This window comes from Xenopus tropicalis, chromosome 1, assembly GCF_000004195.4.
Source record: "Xenopus tropicalis strain Nigerian chromosome 1, UCB_Xtro_10.0, whole genome shotgun sequence".
NCBI lineage: Eukaryota > Metazoa > Chordata > Amphibia > Anura > Pipidae > Xenopus > Xenopus tropicalis.
The window spans coordinates 193,875,375-193,900,429 of record NC_030677.2 but is presented as its reverse complement, the minus strand read 5'-3'; the positions used below and the strand labels follow the sequence as shown (position 1 = coordinate 193,900,429).

General features: G+C 41.7%; 1 protein-coding gene across 1 annotated transcript in view; it reads left to right on the top strand.

The window, feature by feature from the left end:
• Nucleotides 1–18,393: 18,393 nt before the first annotated feature.
• The window catches only part of parp8 (poly(ADP-ribose) polymerase family member 8), a 152,917-nt gene continuing 146,255 nt past the window's right edge, over nucleotides 18,394–25,055 (top strand). The window contains exons 1-2 of the mRNA XM_002933029.5: nucleotides 18,394–19,110; nucleotides 19,919–19,973. Coding sequence (XP_002933075.1) covers nucleotides 19,020–19,110; nucleotides 19,919–19,973 — 146 coding nt within the window. The 5' untranslated portion in view covers nucleotides 18,394–19,019. The remainder of the gene's footprint in view (nucleotides 19,111–19,918; nucleotides 19,974–25,055) is intronic.

Genomic DNA, 25,055 nt, shown 5'->3' with positions numbered 1-25,055 from the left:
CTGTATTCCCTCACTTGTACTGAGAGCTATCTCCCATACCCCTGTATTCCCTCACTTGTACTGAGAGCTATCCCCCCTACCCCTGTATTCCCTCACTTGTACTGAGAGCTATCCCCCCTACCCCTGTATTCCCTCACTTGTACTGAGAGCTATCTCCCATACCCCTGTATTCCCTCACTTGTACTGAGAGCTATCTCCCATACCCCTGTATTCCCTCACTTGTACTGAGAGCTATCTCCCATACCCCTGTATTCCCTCACTTGTACTGAGAGCTATCCCCCCTACCCCTGTATTCCCTCACTTGCTAAGAATCCACCCAACCCCTTCTTAAAGTTATATAATGTATCAGCCAGCACGACTGATTCGGGGAGGGAATTCCACAACTTCACAGCTCTCACAGTAAAAAATCCTTTCCGAATATTTAAATGGAACCTCCCTTCTTCTAATCGGAGTGGGTGCCCTCGTGTCCGTTGGAAGGACCTACTGGTAAATAAAACATTAGAGAGGTTATTATATGATCCCTTTATATATTTATACATAGTTATCATGTCACCTCTTAAGCGCCTCTTCTCCAGTGTAAACAGACCCAACTTGGCCAGTCTTTCCCCATAACTAAGACTTTCCATACCCTTTACCAGCTTAGTTGCCCTTCTCTGGACCCTCTCTAACTCAGTAATGTCCCGTTTGAGCACTGGAGACCAAAACTGAACAGCATATTCTAGATGGGGCCTTACCAGCGCTCTGTAAAGGGGAAGAATAACCCCCTCCTCCCGTGAATCTATACCCCTTTTAATACAGCTCAAAACCTTGTTTGCCCTTTGCCCTTGACTCAAATCTTTTAATTCAGTTCTTTGATAGCAGAAGGCTTAATTTATGATGAGGGCCAAAGGGATTGCTTTGTCTAAGTGATCCATGGACGTCTTCATTTCATATCATAATTTTATTGATACCCATTGACACTGTACATAATGATGTAGATAATTCCTTCAGTCCATGGAAAACGTATGAAAGCAAAGGGTACACCTAAAGGGGTATCAAAGATCAAAGAACATAGTTATAGTTATATAGCTATATAGGGTTGAAAAAAGACCAGAATCCATCAAGTTCAACCCTTTTTAGTAAACCCAGCACAAATGTTAATTTTTTTAATGAAGGAAATAGACAGGAAATATGTAGCTTGGCCTGACAGAGAGTGTATTGCAACATCTCCAGTGAACATCGGGGTTGAAGACTAGACAGTTTTTGGAGTGAATGAATTGTGGTGTTAAATAATATAGCCATAGAAGACAAAGCCAAGCTTGTCAGGATCGCCCTAGACAATGGATCCCCAACCTTTCTTAGTTGTGAGCCACAGTCAAATGTAAAAAGACTTGGAGAGCAACACAAGCATCATAATAGTTCATGGAGGAGCTAAATAAGGGCTACGATTGGCTATTAGTCAGCCTCTATGCACCCTATCAGCTTACAGGGGCTTTATTTGGTAGGAAATCTTGTTTTTATTTTACCAAAACTTGCCCCCAAGTCAGGAATTCAAAAATAACTCCCTGGTTTGGGGGCACTGAGAGCAACATCCAAGGGGTTGGTGAGCAATATGTTGCCCCTGAGCCACTGGTTGGGGGTCACTGCCCTAGACAGGGAAGCAGCTATTGACACCATCATTCTCTAACACGCCTACTATGTTTCATTCCTACAACTGCGTACTGCATGACTTCTGCCTTCTTGCAGGACCCTAGGATTTTGTCCCAATAAAGATTCCCTAAAGCTTTACTCACTTTTATGCTGGACCAACCCTGTGTGGACAAGGATGTATCCTCTATTCATCTGCTGGTGACTGTGCATTAAAATGGACCTTAGTGTAAACATTGAGCAAAATGGCCATCTGTCTTCCAGCATAGGTTATGATCTCGCTTAAAGGAGACATATTGGATAAATGGGAAAACCCTACTTTTGTAGGCAATTATGAATAATATATGGTGCTGGTTTCACTTTGTGCTAAAAATTAATCCTCTCTCACTCTGTAACAATGGCCCCTTTATTGGAGCTCCCTCTAGATCCTATTACTTCTCCATCCAGTGTGAAATGAAGAGTGGGCGTGTCCTAATGGTCCCTGCCAAAAGCACAGTAGGAGGGGGAGAGCCAATCACAGCCCTGCACTCACACAAGCACAGACAGGCTTCAGTTCCCTATCAGGTCAGCCTAGCTGCTGATTGGTTCCTATCCTACAGTGCACTGTACTGAGTGCCGCCAGCTCCCCAGCTCATCCAGAGAATTCAGCCAGCAGGAAGTGGAACAGATGGGCGGGGCTAGTGGGGTTTTTGTCGAATTTCTCAATAAATCAGTCAGAAACACAACATTTTTAATCACAATCCTTCTATATCTAGAGGAGTATAATTCCCTGGTACATTGTTAATTTTTATAGGATATGTCTCCTTTAACATAGGCAAACATCTGGGAGGGTATTATCAAAAGGCATAATGGAAAATGTCTTTCTAAACATCTGAATTGATTTCACTTGTCTTTGGGGGTTCTATGGAGAATTGTCTCCCCCTTCCTTTGATCTGCTCTGTCATCCTCTATGCTATTGATTTCCTTAATATCCAATCCAGCATTGTCCTGCAATGCCTAAAGGATAGTAAACACACGTGCCTCCAATTTCTTGGATGCCTGATGCATGACTCCAAAATAAAAGCCTACCACAAAATCCATTGCCACGAGAGATTTACAGAACCGTCACAGTTGCTTTACACATCGCTTTCTATTTAGCGATATAATGCAGCTTGTGATCCTACAGAGTGATTTATGGGACTATGTCGCCACCAAGCCAACAAACGTAAAGAACATAGAAGATAAAATGGATACAGAGCATGATAAGAAGCTATTTTCATTTCGCAGGAAGATCGCTTCAACCACTTCCTGTTACAGCGTCTGAAAGAAGCAGCAGTTTAGTAGAAATGTAACACAGTTTTAGGAAGTACATTTAAATGAGAAAACTGTACTGAATCCAATTCATTGTGTCTCAAAGAATCTATAATAGTTTAGGGGCTGCCCGCCTAAAAATTAACATTTGCAGAAATGTTTATTCTACAAACAATCTAGATTTTCTCTTTTATTGTTTTTTTAATTTTTTTTTAATTATTTTGGTATTTTTGTCATGATGTATTGTATTTATGCAATACATTTGTGTAATATTTATTTACACAGCTGGAGCTCAGTCCGCTCTCCAGCTGAGGCCCCTGCCAGCCCACTCCTACCGCTCCCCAACTGTGGCCCCCGCAGCCCGCTCCTCCTGCTCCTCCCACCTGCGTGCCTGTGCTCCCCCCCTCTGCTCTTCTGGAACTGCGGGGGGGGGGGTGCACCATGCTGCATGTGGCTGGGGTTGGGGCCCCCAATGTGGCAGCCCCAGTGAGCCCCTGGCACCCCAGTCTGACACTGACCCAATGTGTCCTCCATCCCAAGTGGAGATAGATTTGTCGGATTTTCCGCCTTATTTACAAACCACTGAATTTGTCTTTTAAACAGACCGATTTAAGATTTTATATGACATTTTACTCACATTTTTTAATGAATTTGTCTTTAGCTTATTAAAGGGGAAGGAAAGGCTAAGTCACTTGGGGGTGCCAAAATGTTAGGCACCCCCAAGTGACTTAGATCGCTTACCTTGTACCCTGGGCTGGTGCCCCTGTTAGGAGAAAAAAGCACCAGCCCGGGGTACCTGTAGCAAGCGCTTCCTCCTTCCTTTTTCTTCTGCCGGCGAAGTTTAAGTTCCACTATTCACTCTACTGCGCATGCGCGCGCAAGCAAGGAGGAAGGAGGAAGCGCTCGCTGCTACCCCGGGCTGGTGCTGTTCTCTCCTAACAGGGGCACCAGCCCGGGGTAAAAGGTAAGCGTAACCTAACATTTTGGCACCCCCAAGTGACTTAGCCTTTCCTTCTCCTTTAAATCTACTGGTCTGCCATCAAACCAAGTCCCACATCATTTTGCATTTTATTTGCTACAAAAAAATAAAGAAATTGCAATTTTGCATAATATAGCGATATATATATCACAACTGATTTAGAAATCTGCATGTTTCATGAATGTGCCAATACCAAGTATGTATGGTTTTATGGAGGTTTCAAAGCACCACCATAGACATCTGATGAGCAAATCTGTCCCCCCAAAAAATTCGCAAAACGCATTTGTCACGCGATTTTTCTTGTCGCCCGCGCACAATTTTTACGTGACCGTGCCTTTTTTTGCTACGACCACGTCCTTTTTTGACACGCAAGAAGAAAAAAAAATCTGCGCAACGAATTTTCCCACGGCAAATTTTCATGCAAGTTTCTCTAAACAATCCACCAATGGCGAAATGCGGAAATTTGCGCGAATCCATGCCTGGGGAAAAAAATTTGCTCATGCACTCTGTAATTTGGAGCCGTCTGGATAAGGAATCCCATACCTGTATTCTAATTCTGTTTACAACAGACCATATGTCAAATGAATCGGGGAAATTTCTTGTCTGTCTCTGCAATGACTCTGGGATTGATGGAAAAAATGGTGCATTGTGGGAAATAACTTGGCAATTTTGATCAAAATTGCAATTTGCTGGAGTGGTATCCGTGCCGACAATCTGGAAACAATGCCAACACTTACCTACAACACCTCTACCTTTCAGGGGCGGGCCGACCGGGCCACCTCGCTCCTGCACCTGCATCGCAAACTCCACTCCCCCCCCCGTGTTGTTTGACAACGTGCATGCGCAGTTCGAGGGGGGGGCGGTGATGTGCAATGCACAGCGACGCACAACTGATTGTAGACTAGGGGTAGGCAGGAGAGGCTCCTGCCTGGCGCCCCCCAATGGTCGCGCCCTAGGCAGCTGCCTCTTCTGCCTACCCCTAGTTCCGGCCCTGCTACCTTTTAACCTAATGTTTGTAATTGACGCAAAATCATAAAGTAACTATATGACAAGCCAAACGGTACTTAGGGTTACCATGAGCATAATTCGTTCTCAGATAACCAGTTACCAAAACTGTTATTACTCCATTGTACTATCTATTGACTATTCTTTTTCTGTGTTCTTTGTTTTAAGAAAATCAATAAAATTGCAAATAATAATAAAACAAAAAAAAAGATTGCACTTTGCTCACTGCATCTAGGGAAGTGAATGCACCCTATCTTTCAAAGAGAAATAAAGCAAACAAACCATGCAGCAATCTATAACAGCAGCTCATTTACAATCCATTGGTAAGCCCTACTGTATGTTTATTATATATTGTTATATAGGCCAGTTCCCTCTGCAAGGCTCGGCACTGAATTTCCCTTTGTCTAAAAGTACCAAGGAGCTTTCCAGCAGCATCAGCGCATATAATTACTTATTGTTATTTTGCTTGTTCTGCCTGCTAGCATTATATCCTTGTACTTTTGGCAGAATAAATGAGCTCTGTACAGTGCAATGAACAAATTCTTATCAGAATACATCATTTATTCACTATCAATACACAGGTGCATTTAGGCTTTGTTGTTGATAATAACAAAGGGACATTTAAAGAGAATAAAATAAAATGAAGTTTTGCAATCAGCAGGACTTTTTACTGGACGTGGTCAAGTTATAATACCCCATACTGGGGTAATGATGAGAGTTAAATTTATTGGGTCTCATATGGATTGGGTGAGTTGAAGAGAAAATTCTAGCAATTGCACTCTCTCAATTGAAAATCCAGTTCTGCAAGAAGAGTTGACCCCTGTTATGTCAATTAGATTTTCCTGTGATTTTTTTCCATTGTTAAGTTGGGTTGGAAAAAGACTAAAGTCCATCAAGCCCCTCCAAACAAACCCCAGTGCACATTTATACACACACTCATACCAACCTATCTATGCCCTCACATATATACACTATATATACCAATATACCAATATTTTTATGGGGAAAAAGAAATCCCCTTATCTGTCTATAATGCCCTCTAATGTACTTTTAAAGGATAATCATGTCCCCTCGCAAGATTTTTTTTTTCCAGAGAAGGCAACCCCAACCTTGACAGCCTTACCTTGTAATTTAAATCTTCCATCCCCTTTACCAGTTTAGTTGCAGTCTCTGCACTCTCTCCAGCTCATTAATATCCCTCTTAAGGACTGGGGCCCAAAACTGCACTGCATACTCAAGGTGAGGCCTTACCAGGGACCTATAAAGGGGCAAAATTATGTTCTCATCCCTTGAGTCAATGCCCTTTTTTATACAAGACAGCACTTTATTTGCTGTAGTAGCCACAGAATGACACTGCCTGGAATTAGACAACTTGTGATCTACAAAAAAACCCAGATCCTTCTCCATTAAGGATCCCCCTAACACACTACCATTTAGTGTATAACTCACATTTATATTATTTCTACCGAAGTCGATAACTTTGCACTTTTCAATGCTGAATGTCATTTTCCATTTTGCTGACCAGTTTTCCAGTTAAGTCAACTTTCTCTGCAAAGTGACAGCATCCCCCATAGAACTTGTAGTTTTGCACAATTTAGTGTCATCAGCAAAAATAGAAACAGTACTGTCTATGCCCACCTCCAGGTCATTAATAAACAAGTTAAAAAGCAAAGGACCAAGGACATAAAAAGTCCTCTCTTTGTAATCTATCCTTCAGCCATTTCTCTATATACAAATATTATCTTCTGGCCATTATTCCTTAATCTTACCATTAACAACCTGGGTGGTAGTGTATCAAATGCTTTAGTCTAAGTTGATCACATCCACTGCCATCCCAGAGTCAAGGTTCCTGCTCACCTCCTCGTAAAAGGTAATTAAATTAGTCTGGCAAGATCCATGCTTTGATTTGTAATTTGGTAAAGTATCTTATCCCTTATTACTCCTTCCAGAAGCTTTTCTACCACTGATGTCAGACTAACAGGCCTATAGTTTTCAGCCTGAAAATGGAATCCCTTTTTAAATAGCAGCACCAAATTAGCAATTTGCCAGTCTCAACGAATCCTGGAAATTAAGTATAGAGCTAAGCTCATTTAGTTTCCTGGGCTGACCATGTATCGGTAGTTATATTTCTAGAACTGGGCCTATTAAAAAGGAAATCTTCATTAGCTTCATTCGTTCAGAATTTCTGGTTTTTCAGTGTTCTCATCAACAACTGATCCCCCTGTGATAAGGTCCCCACCCCTCCTTGCTTCATTTTTTAAATATTTACTTATTTAAGAAATAAGTTTGGATTCCTTTTACTCCTAGCTGCAATATCCCTCTCCGTCTCTATTTTAGCTCACCTGATAAACCATAAAGATTTTGCTTTGCGATGTCTTTCCTTGCTTTGCATTTTTCATCTTTTACTTTTTGTTTCCAGTGTGCAAAGTGCAAAAAAAGGCCGCCATTCGCCCAGTGCTACGGTTGCCACCTGGCTAATATTTAAATGGCCTAGCTGTTTAATTACCAGCTAGGGCACATGTGTTTCATATTTGACCACTAAGGGGCACACTTTTTCACTCCTTACTGCTCTTGCACTTGTGCCCATGGGCTTTCTGAATGACCCCTCTCATGTTATTGGGTGTAGCAGTATCTGGACACATACTCTGTATTTTCCTATTACTAACAGCCTGCTGTACACCCTTTTCTGCCCGTCATTAAAAGCTGATGTGCAAAATTCAGCTTTTTTTTTTGTAGACACTGATTCTATTTTTATTTGTGTCTATTTTTATTCACTAAAAGGAAACAAAAAGCGCCTGTGTATTTATTTACCTGCCAATGACTCAGCAGTACCATAAATATTTAGAGCAAGTGGGTCTGAAAGCTTAGCATATCCAGCAAGATTTTACAACAATAAGCAAAACTCCTCTCGGTAGCAGCCAGCAGAGTAATCACCAGCCGGGTGTCTGACCTACTTCAGATTTACATTCTAGCAGCCAGTGTGGCAACTGTACTCCCTGCCCCAATGAGGCATGGCTCTGTGCCCAGCAGGTACTTATTATTGAGTTGATTGTGTCATTGAACCCCAATTGACTTGTTTATCCGGTTTCCTAAGAGACATCAGTGTTATTCCATCACTTAAAATTCCCCAATGTGCCATAAGCACGCGCAGAACACTGCCGCCGCCGTTATCTACCAGCCCCCAAGACCTTTTGCTAGAAGATGGTTCATATTCTATTTCTGTTCTGGTCATTTTTAAATCTGTGAATAATTTAGTCATGCAGAATGACTTTTTTTCCTCTTACTATCACAGGTATGGGACCTGTTATCCAGAAGCAACCTGGGGTTTTACGGATTTTGGATCTCCATACCTTAACTCTACTAAAAAAATAATTTATTCATTAAATAAACCCAATAGGATTGTTTTGCCTTCAACAGGGATTAATTATATCTTAATTAGGATCAAGTACAAGGTAATGTTTTATTATTACAGAGAGAAAGGAAAAACAAAACTTATCAAAAACCTATTTTTTTTAATTAAAATTAACTCTACAGTTTTTGGATAAAGGATCCCATAACTGTATTATGTCCTTAAATAGCAGTAATATGGTTATTGAGGATATGCAACATATGTCATCCAAATTCAAAGGATTCCATAGTGGGGTTGAAATGTATTGGCATGGCAACCCCAATCCATGCCAGAAGCACTATTTTCAGAATCAGTGTTAAAACATAATACGAATGAAGCAAACCACACAGATACAGAGAAATAATGCAGTAGGTTAAAACTAGGGGTGCCACCTCTTCTGCCCGGGAACTCTGGGCAGGGAGGTGGGGGCGTGATGTCACTGGGTGGGGCAGTGACATCACGGGGCAGGCTGCTGTCATCACGGGGGCGGGGCTATGACTCCAATCACCACGTCAATCTTCGTCAATCTACGTCAATCCTGCTCTTTTCCTAAATTTGGAAAGCCAAAAGCAGTTTTGACCCAGACAGCCGTACCTTATATAATATGCAGCAATCGTTTCACCCAAATATAAATGTTGAATATTGGTTTTGGATGTCCATATGCCTCAGTCCAAATCCATGGTCTGGATCTGGTAGTGGGTTACATGACCTCCTGGCATTACGATGGAATCATTGCTCTCTATACCATGACTTCTCCCAATGTTTTTGACTTCCTATGGCCTGACTATCACTCCTATATTGAGCTGTAACAGAATCTATCCTCCCTCCTGCCGCAGGCTCTCTAGAACCATCCACCCCTCCAGCAAGTGGGGTCCAAAAAGACTGGATCACACAGTGACTCCTTTTTTAAAAACTATGAACACCTGATACCCCTGGTCAGTAAGGACAACGAGGGAAATGTTACCTAGAGAGGGAACCAGCCTACCCTTCCCAACTCTGAACAGACCCAGCTCAATACTAGATTAACCCTTCAGGGAACTTTTTAGTCGGTCAAGTTGGTCAAAACCTTTATCCTTTTAAATTTGCATAGAGATTTTTGTGAAATATGCTAGACTCAATCAATTTAAGTGAGACAAGCAGGGACCTTTTTATGAAGCCTTGCGGTTATTTGCCATGAGAAGGTGACTGGCCATCTTGCAGTATGCATTGAGCCATGCCCTACTTTGCCCCAGAGTATTTCTTTTAGCTATAAGGCTCTGCTCTATCACTTTAGGGGATCCCTATTGGAGAGACACAGTCTCTGGTTTTTAGGAGTCCCTCATCTATTGTACTTGTTCAGTGTGCAGAAAGGGACACATATTGTAAAAAATTCAAAGGCAGTTCTGCATAAACACTATTTCATTTCATAGCAATGCACAAAGCATTTTCTCTCCTGTGCAAATGCTAACCAGTTATTATACAGATAGTCCATCCAGGTTCAATGCTCCTGATGACAGGATAAACAAGAGAATGATGGATGATGATGGAAACAATGATAAACGAATATGTCGCTACTAATGGGATTCTCCCATAGCTTCTCATGGGTTAGGTTTGCGGCAATTAAAAAGCTAGCAAGTACATGAATCAAGTATGAGATAAAAAGAAGAAAATACAAGGAAGAACGCAGTTATCGAACTCAGTTGTACAGAGAACTCAGAGAAGGTATTAACTACACGTATTTACCATTTTCGGTGCTTCTGTATTGATATTCTTTCTATCATATTTCTGTATCTATAGTATATGCAGCTATTAAACATATAAAGGGAAATTAGCACTATCATATAGGGAAAATGTCAAGTCCTTCCCCACTTACCAGCCCATTGCTATATTGAAATCATTACTGTAGTCCTTTTGCCCATCTAAAGGTGGCCATACATGCTAAGGTCAGCTCATTTGGCAAGGTGGCCAAACAAGCGGATCTTTCTCCCAATATGCCCAACTAAGGTGGGTGATATTGGGCTAATTACAATGACACGTAGAGAAGCCATTGGAGCAAGACCTGAATAGGCAGCTTAATCCTTAAGGCTGTGTGTTTAGCCTTTATATTGGGTGGTTGGGGCTTGATTCAATTCTCCAATAGGCTGGAGACTAATGTAAAAGTATATTCAGCTAATAGGGGCGTGCACAAGAAGAGCACATAGGGCCCTGGTTTAAATCACCCTGACATGATTTATATATATATTACTGAAGAGTGTAAGTTTTATTTCAGTTCTCCTATTATTTATGGCCACTTTTTAATATGCTCCCAATAAAAAGGTAAAATAAAATGGTTCAGACCTTTCTTTGGATTTTAGATCATGACTCATCTTCCTATTACTCACCATCTGTCTATGGCATCCAACATTTATATGAAACAGCAACCTGTTAGAAAATGCAAAAGAGCAAATAATATGCAATTATATGGTGCAGTAGGTTCAGAGCAAATGTGGTATGAAGAGTTTAGAATATGTTTAGAGTACATTAGAGAATACACCAATAAAAACTTGGGATTGACTCCTAAAGTGAGCCGCCCTACCCACCAGATTATATTTTATATTATTAAAAGAATGTTAACTGAGCATTGAGAATATATTTATCTACCCGGCAAGGACCAAACATGAAGTTGCTTCAGTTTCCCTGTTTAGCTCAATAAAAACTAAAAAAAAAAAAAGATTTTTTTGTGATCCAAACAATAGGCAAAAAGGATGTTCGGTACTAGGGATGCACCAAACCCATTTTTTGGGGGTTTGGCCGAACCCCTGAATCCTAATTAGCAAATTAGGATTCGGATTTGGTTCGGCCAGAACCGTGGATTTGGCTGAATCTGAACCCTGCCAAAAAAGGCAGAGTACCGAACCAAATCATGGATTCGGTGCATCCTTGTTAGTTACAAGCCCTATTTATTGAAGGAAAGTTAAAAAAAAATCACTGGAGGGGTGCCAAATGTTAGGCATTCCCCCACGGATTGCAATCACTTATCTTTTACCTTTTTACCTGTTAGGAGAAAACCACACCAGCCCAGGGTAGCTGGGAGCCAGCGATCCTCTTCCTTCTTCTTTCTTTGTGCCACTTGGGCATGCGTCAAACTACATGAGAATTTCTAAGCAGAATGGGAAAAAGAAAATGTAGATTCCAATGTTTGATTTCTGAGGGCAGTTAGCAAGTCAAGAGAAGACAAAGTTATCCTAGAGTTTTTAATTCTGCAGTGCAATGAGATGGCGGCGTGGTCGTTTGGGTTTTATTTCTGCATTGTTCCTCATAGCATCTATTTGAATGGGTTAAAATAAGGGCCTGATATCTCCAGCACATAATTTGGTCAGAAGTTATTGCAGTCACAATTTGTCAACTTTTTTTTACCAGATACATTATTATGCCGCAGACTTGCAACAGAACTGCATCGACTGCCAATCTGTTTGGAATAAACCACATTTTTCCTTTCTGAGTCCTTCCTCAATTTCTCAGTTTGTCCTCTATAGTCCTCTATCACAGGATTTCTCGTTTTCTTCGAGAAAGAAATCTTCGGTATCAGATGGCAATGGCTCTTTACTCAGGTATAGTAAAACTTTCTGCTGAATAAATATAGCATTCTAGGTGGCACTAATATGACAAATCTATTGGCAGTAAAATGCCAAAATGACATTCCTTCTCTTTTAAACAGTGTTGCTGCATTTAAATTGCAGAGCATCAAGAAAACTGTGCCAGACCACCTACTTGGGGTTTTGGGCTCTCTTAGGGTAAAAACCCACGCAGCGGGTTACTTGTAGGTGACCGTTCAAAGCTAATTGCCGATTGTTTGCTATGGGCAACAATAGAAGTCACCGCTGGAAAGCCCTTTGCAACTTTGCGCGGCTTTGGAAACTTCTAATGTTGCTGGTGAAAAGCCTTTTCGGATCGGTTATCGCGGGTGAGTAACCCCTATTATCACCCTATTATCTTCTTCTTGAGTTTCATGGCAAGATTCACATCGTGTGAATTAGGGGCATATTTATAAGTGTGTAAGCCAACATCACCGGTGATGTTGCCCGTAACTGGTGATTTGGCTTACTCACTGTAATAAATATGTCCCTAAGAAAACTAAAGAAAAATTGATCTGGGACATGTTAGTTACAATTATCTAAACATCTATAAGAGGTAACTCTTGAAACCCCTAAACTAAAACACTTTGATGACCTGAAATATATGCTAGTGTAACACAGTTAACTTAAATATATCCTATCTGCAAGAGGTTAAACTCCTGACAGAAAAAATCATTTGGATTGTACCAATATACTGACCAAGAGTGCGACATATAAGTTTGTATGTTTTACTGTTTACTAGGTTCTAGTTAAACTAAACTAAGCTAAACTGGTTAAGGGGATGGAAGATTTAAACTATGAGGTGAGACTGTCGATGTTGGGGTTGTTTTCTCTGGAAAAGAGGCGCTTGCGAGGGGACATGATTACTCTGTACAAGTACATTAGAGGGGATTATAGGCAGCTGGGGGATGTTCTTTTTTCCCATAAAAACAATCAACGCACCAGAGGTCCCCCCTTTAGATTAGAGGAACGGAGCTTCCATTTGAAGCAGCGTAGGTGGTTTTTCACGGTGAGGGCAGTGAGGTTATGGAATGCCCTTCCTAGTGATGTGGTAATGGCAGATTCTGTTAATGCCTTTAAGAGGGGCCTGGATGAGTTCTTGATCAATCAGAATATCCAAGGCTATTGTGATACTAATATCTACAGTTAGTACTAGTGGTTGTATATATAGTGTATGTATGTGAGTGTATAGATTGGTAGGTGTGGGTTAAGTGTGCTGGGTTTACTTGGATGGGTTGAACTTGATGGACACTGGTCTTTTTTCAACCCTATGTAACTATGTAAGTTATAAATAGTTTCTGACAGACCAGCTAACTTTTGTGTAAAAATCATCGCCTAAAACTGAGCAGAATCTTTGCCAGACTATAGTCCTTAATGGACTTTCCCTAACCCCCATTGAATGTTCTGTCATTTGGTCTGGTCCCTCCTCAGTGCATTAGCTCCATGGAAGAGTTGAGGCGTGTGTTATCTGTAATCACCACAAAAGTTATATAATTAATTCTTAAAGTTATTTCTTTACTGCAGCAGCCTGCTTACCTTCAGCTATAGCAATTTCATGCTTTTAGCAGTTCTTGCAGTGTGTGTAGCACATTACCAAAAGTTTGTATTGAAGAAAGGCAGAGCACATGTATCTAAAATGGCTGCTGTGGGAAAAAACTGGATGATTTAGGCTGATGCCACACGTGGCGTTTTTACGCTGCGTATTTTCTAATTCTCTCAGCGGCTGAAAAACGCCTGATATCATCATCCATAGAAATAACTTGAAAAGACTCGAAGCAAACCACACAATGCGTAAATACGCTAGAAAACGCCTTAGCACGGATTTTTCAAGCATTGGCTGAAATACGCCAGTATTTGCAAAGCAAGCTATTCCTATGTATACACAAAGGCAGCTGCCAGACCTAGCGGAAATACGCTGCGTTTTTTACTATTTTGCACTATTAGCACCATGGAAACGGGATTTGCTACATCACCAGTACTAGGCTGAAAAACGCCATAGTCAGGGTCTGTGTGGCTTGTGCGGCGTTTTTAGGATGAGAAAATATGCAGCGTAAAAACTCCACATGTGGCATCAGCCTTAATTCTCACACTGTCACCTGATTGTTGTGATCTGCCTATTGTATGCGCTTTGGGTCCCACGGGAGAAAAGCGCTTTACAAATGTTTGTTGTTGTTGCTTTGCTGCATAGCTGAAATATAAATCCTGTAGTATGTTAATGGGGAGATGCTGAATTAACTGCCTGATGTAATGTAGGTGGGCTGCTGGCCTTGTGATGTACCTGAAATGTTCTCCCTACTGTTATACAGGTATGTTTATATTCAAATGTTTAAACTTCTCTGTGATGTAAAACCCACTATATGATCACTGTTCTTGTTCTATGACTTCACAGTGCATTAGCGCCACAGAAGAAGTGGACTGGTGCCTTGTGATGTACCTGAAAGTGTTCTCCCTACTGGCTTACAGGTATGTTTGTATTCATATGTTGAAATTTCTGATGCAGAACCAACTATATGATCACTGTTTTTGTTCTATTATTTATTATAATATCTAATATCTATTATTTATCATTTGATAATAAACCTGAAAGACAGGTGCACACCAGTAAAATGTTATAAAGTTACGGTATCTCTGCCTGATGTGTTTAAGTCCCCTTCCCTGCTGCAGTGACTACCCCTATGCTGGCTGAGTGTGTGGACCAGATGGTCACGTGGGTCGATGCGACAGAAAGGCGGGTTACACCAGCACATTACAAGTCCTTTCTTTCTTCAGTGCTTTGGTGAAATCCATGCTCCAGGCTAACTCATGGAAGTGCAGAAATTCCCAGGTACTGTAATGTCAATTTCCTCCTAAAGGAGACATATCCTATAAAAATTATGAATGTACCAATGAACTATACTCCTCCAGATATAGAAGGATTGTGCTTAAAAAAGTTGTGTTTCAGGCTGATTTATTGAGAAATTCGCCCAAAACCCCACTAGCCCCGCCCATCTGTTCCACTTCCTGCTGGCTGAATTCTCTGGATGAGCTGGGGAACCGGCGGCCCTCCGTACCCTGCACTGTAGGATAGGAACCAATCAGCAGCTAGGCTGACCTGATAGGGAACTGAAGCCTGTCTTTGCTTGTGTGATTGCAGGGCTGTGATTGGCTCTCCCCCTCCTACTGTGCTTCTGGCAGGGACTGTTAGGACATGCCCACTCTCCATTTCAAACTCGGGCAGAGAAGAGATAGCATCTATAGGGAGCTCCAATAAAGGGGCCATTGTTACAGATAGGATTAATGTTTAGCCCAAAGGGAAACCAGCACCGGATATTATTCATAATTGCCTACAGGGTTAGGGGTTTCCCATTTATCCAATATGTCTCCTTTAAAAGGTGGGAATGGAAATTTACACAGAAGAAATGAGGTGTGAGCGTAAATAATATAGTAATAGTATGGTTATAGATGTTTAAATGAATTATTTCACTCAAAGACTTAAAGCTGTTAGAGGTGATTTTTTTATTGCCCTGGACACAAGTGCAAGATCTCAAAGTGTTACAAAATTACTCCTGTTCGTGCTCATTCCGGAAGCATATCTGTGCTCTTCAACTCATACAATATTATTAATACCTGATTCTACTAATTAAAAGGAAACCGTGATAGTCTCTGCTCACAACCATCATTTCCCAAGGCCCTTAGGGTCAGAGTTTCATGCAACCACTTCCTCAACTTGTTCCTTTGTGAAATGCCCCCTGCCTTCTTTAGTGGGTGGTGCACAGGTTCTCTGAAAAGCAGAGAGACTTCTTGGCAAACAGACTGGGTTTGTCTTGGATCCACACGCTCTATAAGGGGTAAGAGTATTCAGCATAATACATTATTCTATTAGCAAAATTCCATGTTTACTCTTGTCAGCAGGCACCAAAAAGTGTTTGACAGAGTTGGCTGGGATGTTGCGTTAGATGCATTCTCTTTATTCTAAGTAATATGCTACACTTAGGGGGACATTTATCAAAGTACAATTGTTTCCAAATACAAAAAATTCATATTTTTTCTAAATTTTCTCACTGTGCGTATTTTTTGCGACTTTTTCATTAATTTGCGCAGCTTTTTCGTACTTTGAGAGGCTTCCAAAAACATGCACAGAAGGATCAAAGTCAGAAAGGTTTTCCCGCCATTTACGATCGTTCGATACGAACATTCTGTGACTTTCGGATCGCCAATTCGATATTATTGTGACTAATACGATTTTTCCGTAAGCATATTCGTGACATTTTCGATCATCAGAAATTTTCGTATCTAATCCGAATTTTACCCATTTTGGGATTTGAACTCATACTTTGATGAATCTGCCCCTAAGGGTGAGATTTATCAAAGTTACAGTTTTTTAAATTTAAATTTTTTTAGTGCTAAAACTCACACAATTCAAATTTTGTTTGAAAAACTCGAATGCCTGGTATTTATTAAGTGCAAAACCCCGAAAAACTTGTATGTAAAACTTCGCCATCTAAAATCTTGCAAGTTTTTATAGAAGTCAATAAAAGTTGTCCTAGAAAAAGTCAAGCCATATTTTCAATTCGAGATATTTGACTTTTTCAAGTTTTATTCCAGTTTTTCTATTTAGACTAGCTTTCCTTATTAATAAATAAGCAAAAATTTAAAATGAAAGTTTATTAGAATTAGACGATCTTAAATTTCAAACTTGAAAACTGACAAGCCTATTAAAGTCAACAGAACCCTGGCGGAACCACTTAACAATTGCAAAGGAACCAGGCAAGGGTGTCCACTGCCTCAGTTATTGTTTGATTATATAAGCATCAGACCAAGACACACTTATATACAGCTGCTCTTGCAGAGGATCTCCTATTTTTCATCACAGAACCTAGAGTGTCTCTCAAAGTTTTAATGGAAGAACTTAAACTCTATGGACAAATCAGCAACTTTAAGATTAACTATAATACATTTGTTTCTTTATGTCTCAGGCCTCAATGAACTACTGAATAACATCTCCTCGCACCGTCCATTTGCCATTGCTACAAATTCCTTCCTTCAAATATCTTGGGATTACTATTTCCCCCCTCCAGGAGGATCCAACAGGATCTAAGATGTGGAACAGGCCCCACTTTTCTTCATTAGAAAAAATGAGATTTCTTCGACTCAACTTCGACTGTCAACCCTATGATTGGCCACATCCTAAGACACTATGTAATATACTTGGCTAAAAAAACCAACACTCAAGTTTGACACCGTTCCCTCATAATATCAATTTGACTTCAATCCTTAAACTTTACTAATTTGAAAACTGAAAACACTCTTCAAGACCAACAAATAATGACCAACAGAACTTTAAAGACAACACTGGAAACACCATTGTTTAAAATAATCCAGGAGGCATCAGTACATTTGTTCTACATACCCGGAACAACACAGGCTGGATGCGTGATGCCTATAGATAAAGTAATGTAATATAACTTGCCAGCAGCTGGGGACTATAGTTAGTGACACATTCATTCTAGAACAGGTATGGGCAAGCTTTTCCAGAAATGGTGACAACCAAGGGTGTAACTATGGGGAAAGAATACCCTGCAGTTGCGGGGAAATTGGGGGGGGGCTTCAATAATAAACAATTTAAATATAAATTGATCAAACAGATAATGTTGAAACTGTTTTTAGCCAGTATTTCAGGCTGTGATGGTATTCCTGATTAATGTATGCACTTCTAACCCTTGTTACACCCACTTGGCTATGCCCTTAATTCTAGGGTTCATTGCCAGCTTACCCCAAACCACCATATTACACCCCCACTCCACCCAGAATCCCACCTACTTTGTCACTTGCTGCACCCCTTCTCTTTTCTATAGAAAAGGTGGCAACTCTTGTGAATCCTATGCCAGAAAGGGCAGAACACAGTATAATTTTGCTACAAATATACTCCTTTCTGCTTTGGGTTGCTAAATGCAATATGATGGGTCCCTAGAATTGCAGGGTGTGCCAGTGACCAGGATAGTTATAAGGTAGAGGAGAGAGGATATTTTGCTGGACACCCAACACAGGTGGGGAAATGTAGATACAAGACAAAAATGATTGGACATATTGTATAAGAGTTATAGGAAATGATTACTAGATATACATCTGGCAATGGGCCTAATAGGAAGGATAGTGCTTAACTGCAGACTCCAAGTGTCCGGGCCTTGTGAAAAGTAGGAGTATTTCTGACAGCTCCAGGTCTGGTTGGGTGGATCCTAAAACTTCATTTTCAAATACTGGGGGGGGGGTATGTATATTTAAAGGGATTCTGGGAGTGATAGTTCAACAAGGCGGGGGTGTTTATTTCTTATACCGCACATGCCTCAGTGGGTAGAGGGTGTTTTGCTCCAGTTTCAGGTGATACAAGTGACCTCACAGTTTACCGATGACATCATTACGCAACCATTATACAAACATATTTTTTTTGGCGTGTATTGAATCTCCATCTGCTACGTTATTGTGTGTTTTCGAATGTGCTGTGTGTGAGTCAGTGTGCTGAGCATATCCCCACACATGTCATGCTCAGTGCCTGTCCCACATTGTGGGTGTGATTATGGAGAGGCTGTGTCTGCCTGCTCACTAGTATTGCCTAGCCCAAGGCCAATCTGCTTGTGCATGTGTGTGTGTGTGTGTGTGCGTGAGTGTGAATACTGGGGAGCTCCAGAGAGTGAATCTGCGGCTGTACATCCACAAGCTGCAGCCTCCTAGTCAGCTCGCAGCTCTCCCCCTCCTCTCTCCGGCTCCTGCTGCCTGCACTCTACCTCTCGCTCTGTCTCTGTTCCGCTCTCTCTCACCCTCTTTCTGTGAGCTACTGATTATTGTTATTATTCACTCTCTCTCTCTATTGCACTGCTACTGACAAGCATTTGCCTGCGGGGGTGGCTTTCATCAACTCCAGTCTATTGTCAGCAAAGGAAATTGCAACAGAACGACAGCAGCAGTGGCAGCGGCAGTAACCGTTCTCTTCTTCTTCTTCTTCTTCTTCATCAGCAGCAGCAACAACATCTTGGAATTGCTTCGCCTGGTTCTGCTGGAAACACAGAGTGCTTGGTTCTATTTTTTTTTTTTTTTTTTTTTAATATTTCATTAATTATTGAACTGGGGGGTAAATAAGGCTGCTTTCCCAGGGATTTATTTCATGGGGATGTGTTCAAGGCAAGAGAGGATTCAGAAAGATATTGACATTGTAATCCAAAAGTGCAAGGCGGAGAAGGACTGCCTGTTTTCAGGTGAGTTACCCCAGCTTATTATTGGGGTGGGGGAAATGGAAAATGGGAACAGATAGGAGGGCCGAGGCTTGCATTAAAACTTAAGCAGCCCCTCTTAATATTCACCTACTAGATTAAAGAATTGTGTTCTGACATGCAACAATAAGGCACATTGTAAATATCTTATAGATTATGAGAGCATTTTGATAGAGGTAGATGAACAGGTGGAACCCACCAAATGTCGTCCCAGGCAGCACAGGTGTGGGGGCATTGTAGCATGCTCAATATGCTTTGTAATGGTGGGATGGGGGGGCATTGGAATATATATTTGTCCCTAATGAGATCAGGTGAAAGGAAGTGCTGTTGGACTACAACTCCCAGCATCCTGTTTGACTACAACTCCCAGAATCCATGGACAGCTAAAGGCTGTTAATGGATACTGGGATCAGCAGTCCAAGGGTCATAGGTTGGAAACCACTAAGGTGCTGAGGGCTTAGGAAATGCCCTTATACAGCCCCCCCCATAATGCTTGCCTTTGCGTATTGGTTGCAGTATATAGGAACGGGGGAAGCTCGCTTTGCCGGTGGATTCTCCCTTTTGTACATTGGGTTCTTCAGCAAGACTACTGGTCAGCTGTGCGGCTACATCCACTGACAAATGAAATCCCTCCTGTTGCCATAGCATCCATGCACTTGTTGAAACGGGGGTTTTCCTGCATCTTGAATGTCCAGAACCTGCTTACATCATCACTAGGAAACGGGCTGGGTGGCTGTGGGACTGGGGGAGGCAACACAATACTGTTCTCTGATTATTGCTTTTATTTCTCTAGATTTCAGATACTCGGACTCCACATTCACCTTTACTTTCCTAGGTGGCTCCAAAAGGTATTTTCCCTTTAAATGAATTCTTCCATGTTATGCATTTGGTTGTGTTGCCATGGTGCTAGTTCTTCTCAGGTTGCCTTGTGAAAGCAAAACAAGGGACACATTAAGCTAATTATATTAACCACTCAAGCTGCCCAAGGTAATGGCAAGCATAAGAATACTGCTCATTACACATCATATTTTGCCTAGGGAAGTTTTTAATAATAATCTTTATTTAACACTTAGATTTATGCATCTATGGTAGGCCGAAACCATTTTTAAGATTCAAGATTTCAAAATAACAACTTTTTATAGTAGCAGTGGGATAATAGCCTTTGGGAAGGGACTGTGGCTGTGGGATAGCAGGTATAGTAGGGAGAGATGGTGCCTATAGTAGCAGTGGGGGGATAATAGCCTTTGGGAAGGGACTGTGGCTGTGGGATAGCAGGTATAGTAGGGAGAGATGGTGCCTATAGTAGCAGTGGGGGGATAATAGCCTCTGGGAAGGGACTGTGGCTGTGGGATAGCAGGTATAGTAGGGAGAGATGGTGCCTATAGTAGCAGTGGGGGATAATAGCCTCTGGGAAGGGACTGTGGCTGTGGGATAGCAGGTATAGTAGGGAGAGATGGTGCCTATAGTAGCAGTGGGATAATAGCCTCTGGGAAGGGACTGGGGCTGTGGGATAGCAGGTATAGTAGGGAGAGATGGTGCCTATAGTAGCAGTGGGATAATAGCCTCTGGGAAGGGACTGTGGCTGTGGGATAGCAGGTATAGTAGGGAGAGATGGTGCCTATAGTAGCAGTGGGGGAGATAATAGCCTCTGGGAAGGGACTGTGGCTGTGGGATAGCAGGTATAGTAGGGAGCGATGGTGCCTATAGTAGCAGTGGGGGGATAATAGCCTCTGGGAAGGGACTGGGGCTGTGGGATAGCAGGTATAGTAGGGAGAGATGGTGCCTATAGTAGCAGTGGGGGGGGGGGGATAATAGCCTCTGGGAAGGGACTGTGGCTGTGGGATAGCAGGTATAGTAGGGAGAGATGGTGCCTATAGTAGCAGTGGGATAATAGCCTCTGGGAAGGGATTGGGGCTGTGGGATAGCAGGTATAGTAGGGAGAGATGGTGCCTATAGTAGCAGTGGGGGGATAATAGCCTCTGGGAAGGGACTGGGGCTGTGGGATAGCAGGTATAGTAGGGAGAGATGGTGCCTATAGTAGCAGTGGGGGGATCATAGCCTCTGGGAAGGGACTGTGGCTGTGGGATAGCAGGTATAGTAGGGAGAGATGGTGCCTATAGTAGCAGTGGGGGGATAATAGCCTCTGGGAAGGGACTGTGGCTGTGGGATAGCAGGTATAGTAGGGAGAGATGGTGCCTATAGTAACAGTGGGATAATAGCCTCTGGGAAGGGACTGGGGCTGTGGGATAGCAGGTATAGTAGGGAGAGATGGTGCCTATAGTAGCAGTGAAAAATTGTAATAGAAAGTGACAATAATGACAAAACTATAGCATCGCATGTGAATGGTGGGCCTATAGAAACAGTGGGGATAATAGCCCCAGTAAAGGGACTGGGGCTGAATACTAGCATACTAGGAACATTGGGTATAGTGCGGCTGTTCATAGTTTCCATACATAACAGGACCCTGTGTAGCATTCTTTGTACAGCCATGCCTAGCAACCAGACACAAATCTTTCTAGTCATACAATGGATTGGTGATTTGTGTACGCAGTGCAGGCAACACCTGCTAGCACTGCATACTATAAAGGCAGTTCATGGCCAGTATGTGGGCATCCACTAGCACAAGTCACCCTATCTAGTTAGCACAATTCAGAAGTGCTAGAGGATAAAAAAAAAACAGATCCCTGTACTTACCGCCTGCCTTACTGGCACAGAGTGCTCACTCTTGCCATTGGTACAGGCAGGTCTGAACCCTGGAAGTGACTAGTGAGGCTAAGGGGCACCCCTGAGACCAACTACAGCTTTGCTTAGATTATGTCACTGTAGAACATGCTACATGCAACATATATTTAAGGCAAATATTCCATTAAGGAAGATATATCATAAATCCAAGTTTACAGGGGTTAATAACTGTTGTAAAGAGGTTCAAGGCATCTGAGGCTGCACAATTCAAAGAGAAATGATTAAGAGCCCTTTCACTTAGGGCAGTGCTGTCCAACTTCTGCAGTGCCGAGGGCCGGAATTTCTTTCGCATAGATGGTGGAGGGCCGCTAATGGAAGCCAGTTTTGGCCACTCCCCATTTTAAACCACACTCACTTCAAACCACACCCATTTTATCACAATGGTCGCTGCAGGGATATCAACCATCATTCATATGTTAAAGAATTATATTATGTCATATTAAGCCATACCCTTAAATCCATATGCCTCCTCCCCTGTGGATAGCACAGCAATCCCCAGCATATAATTACACACCTTAGGGACCATTTAATGGCTATTTCCAACTGCTAACAAACTCCCAGAATAAACCCCTGCCAGGTTCACCTCCCACAGGCAGCATAGGCTAGGCAGAGTATGGCACACTCAGGCAGCACTCTGCCTGTCCTATGCTGCCTGTGTGTGCCATACTCTGCCTACCCTATGCTGCCTGTGTGTGCCATACTCTGCCTACCCTATGCTGCCTGTGTGGGCCATACTCTGCCTGCCCTATGCTGCCTGTGTGTGCCATACTCTGCCTGTCCTATGCTGCCTGTGTGTGCCATACTCTGCCTGCCCTATGCTGCCTATGTGCCATACTCTGCCTACCCTATGCTGCCTATACACAGGCAGCATAGGCCAGGCAGTACATACAATGTCTGAGGTGTGAAGAGGTGAACAATGTGGGCGTAAGCTAATTGATTCTATCTGATTCTGCCCGGTTGCACTAACAAATATTCAAATTTACAGTTTGGTGCTTACTCGTTCCATAAGATATTTTTAAATACAGCACACTGCAGTTTTTTGTGTTTAGCGCGCATCAGAAACACAGTAAAATATGTTTAATTCAAAATACTAGTTTTGATGCATTCAGGGTGCATTTCAACAGGCACACATTTATTTCCTTGTATAAAGGCCTTCAGGGTCTCATATGTTGTTATAATCCAGTTACCTGTAATACAGCTGTAATGTAGCTCTTTATCCCTTATAAACGGATTTAGTAGGATTTGTATATTTGTGGTATGTAGGGAACTTACGCTGGGGTTACATGAGGGTTTTACTTTGTTACATACAAAGGGAGACCTCTTAATACAAAGAGCAAGTGCCCAATTAGTACTGACCTTTCCTTTGTTCTTGCTGAGAAGCCCACAGAGAGTGTACCACTTCTTATTGCTGGAATACAAGGGACAAGACAAATAGGGATAAATGAAACTGAGGCCTAATAGGAAGCAACTACTTTGCACTTTTGACTGAAGGGATTAATGCACAGATAGAAATACCTGCATTGTACAAGAACAGCACAATAGGAAGATGTGCACCGGAATTTAGTACGTGTATGGGATCCATTATCTGGAAACCCATTATTTACAAAGCTCTGAATTTCAGGAATGCCATTTTAATCAAATAATTCATTTTTTTCCCTGTAATACTTAAACAGTACTTTGTACTCCCCAATCCCAACTAATATATAATTAATCCCTTTTTGAGGCAAAAAAATCCTACTGAGTTTAATTAATGATTAAGTCTTTCTTTAGTACACTTAAGGTATGGAGATCCAAATAACAGAAAGATACCTCATACCTGTAACTAAGGTTAATGCAAGTTAACATTTTAACATATCTGGCATCACATTGCTCACCCTACTGTTATAAACCTCAAGAAGAAACCAGTGTTGTATCCAATGAGTCTAAATTATGAGTTTATAATGGTTAAAGGGTTCCATGGTTTATAGTTTCCACCTTCTCTGTATGTGTCTTCCCTATTAATAATATTGGTGTCAAGTATCATATTTGCCAGTTAGGTGGCAACTTGCAATCCACATTCTTCCTGAGGACCAAACAAACAGTCTATGTGCTGGTTCCCATAGAAGTATTACTGATTTAATAAACAAGGTTTCATTCAGAATCAGACGTTTAGCAGCTATATGTTATTGACTTGGAGTTATAGAGAGCAGGTGCTTCCAAAGAAGCAGTAGAACAAACATAAAATGATTTTTTGAAGCACAGTATGATAATAGCCATGCTCTAACATCACTCCTGATATCAATAAGGTCATAACTAGAGCACAGCTGCTATGCTTAAAACACTCCTAGCTTGTTTATAATAAACAAGCAAACTGTATAAAATCCATGTGGATAGTTGTGTGAGTAGACCCAACAGAGCAGAACGACAGTGGGTAGGTAATGAGTTTATATGGACAGATTGAGTGTGTTCCTCCAAAAGCATTGATCCACTACTGAAGCATCCATATATGTGGAACAGGTAGAAAGGATAGAGGGGGGCTCAAACTATCTCATTTTTTTACATCTCATTTCTTTGTAACTCTTAATATTTACAGCATTGGGGACATGTATTAACATTGGAGACTAACAATATCACCGGTGATATTGGCCATAGCAACCAATCAGCAAGTAGATCTCAACGGTCATATACAAGTTAGAAAACAAAAGCAAATATCTTATTGGTTGCTATCAGTGGTTCTACTGCCTCAGTACAGCAGCAGTTAAGCTATTTGAGGGCAGTTTTACAGAGGTCCATGGACTCATGAGTCAATTACTCGTGGAGACAGTAAGGATATAAAGGAATAGTCTCACCAGTAAAGAGACAACTCAGTGACAGCTCCAGTGGAGGCCTCTCATTGAACAATATAACTTGAGTTCCTTTTTCAGACTGTGGTTGTTACAGTTCTAGTTCTGCACTACTTTGTGTTGGAGCACAAGCTACTCTTTCTAAGCTGGACTATCTGTCTCACAAGCTCCTAGAAGGACACTATGAAGCTACTAGAAGTACACTATGACAGTTGAGTTGGCTGCCATTGCCTTTTCATGAGGCCCCTGCCTAAGGAGTTTGGTCACCTTAGGTCTCAAAGGTTCATACTAGGGCCTTATGCTCCAGACTCTCAGAACATCCAGCATGGTACTATAAGGAGATCTAAGAGAGTGAGCCATGTGCTC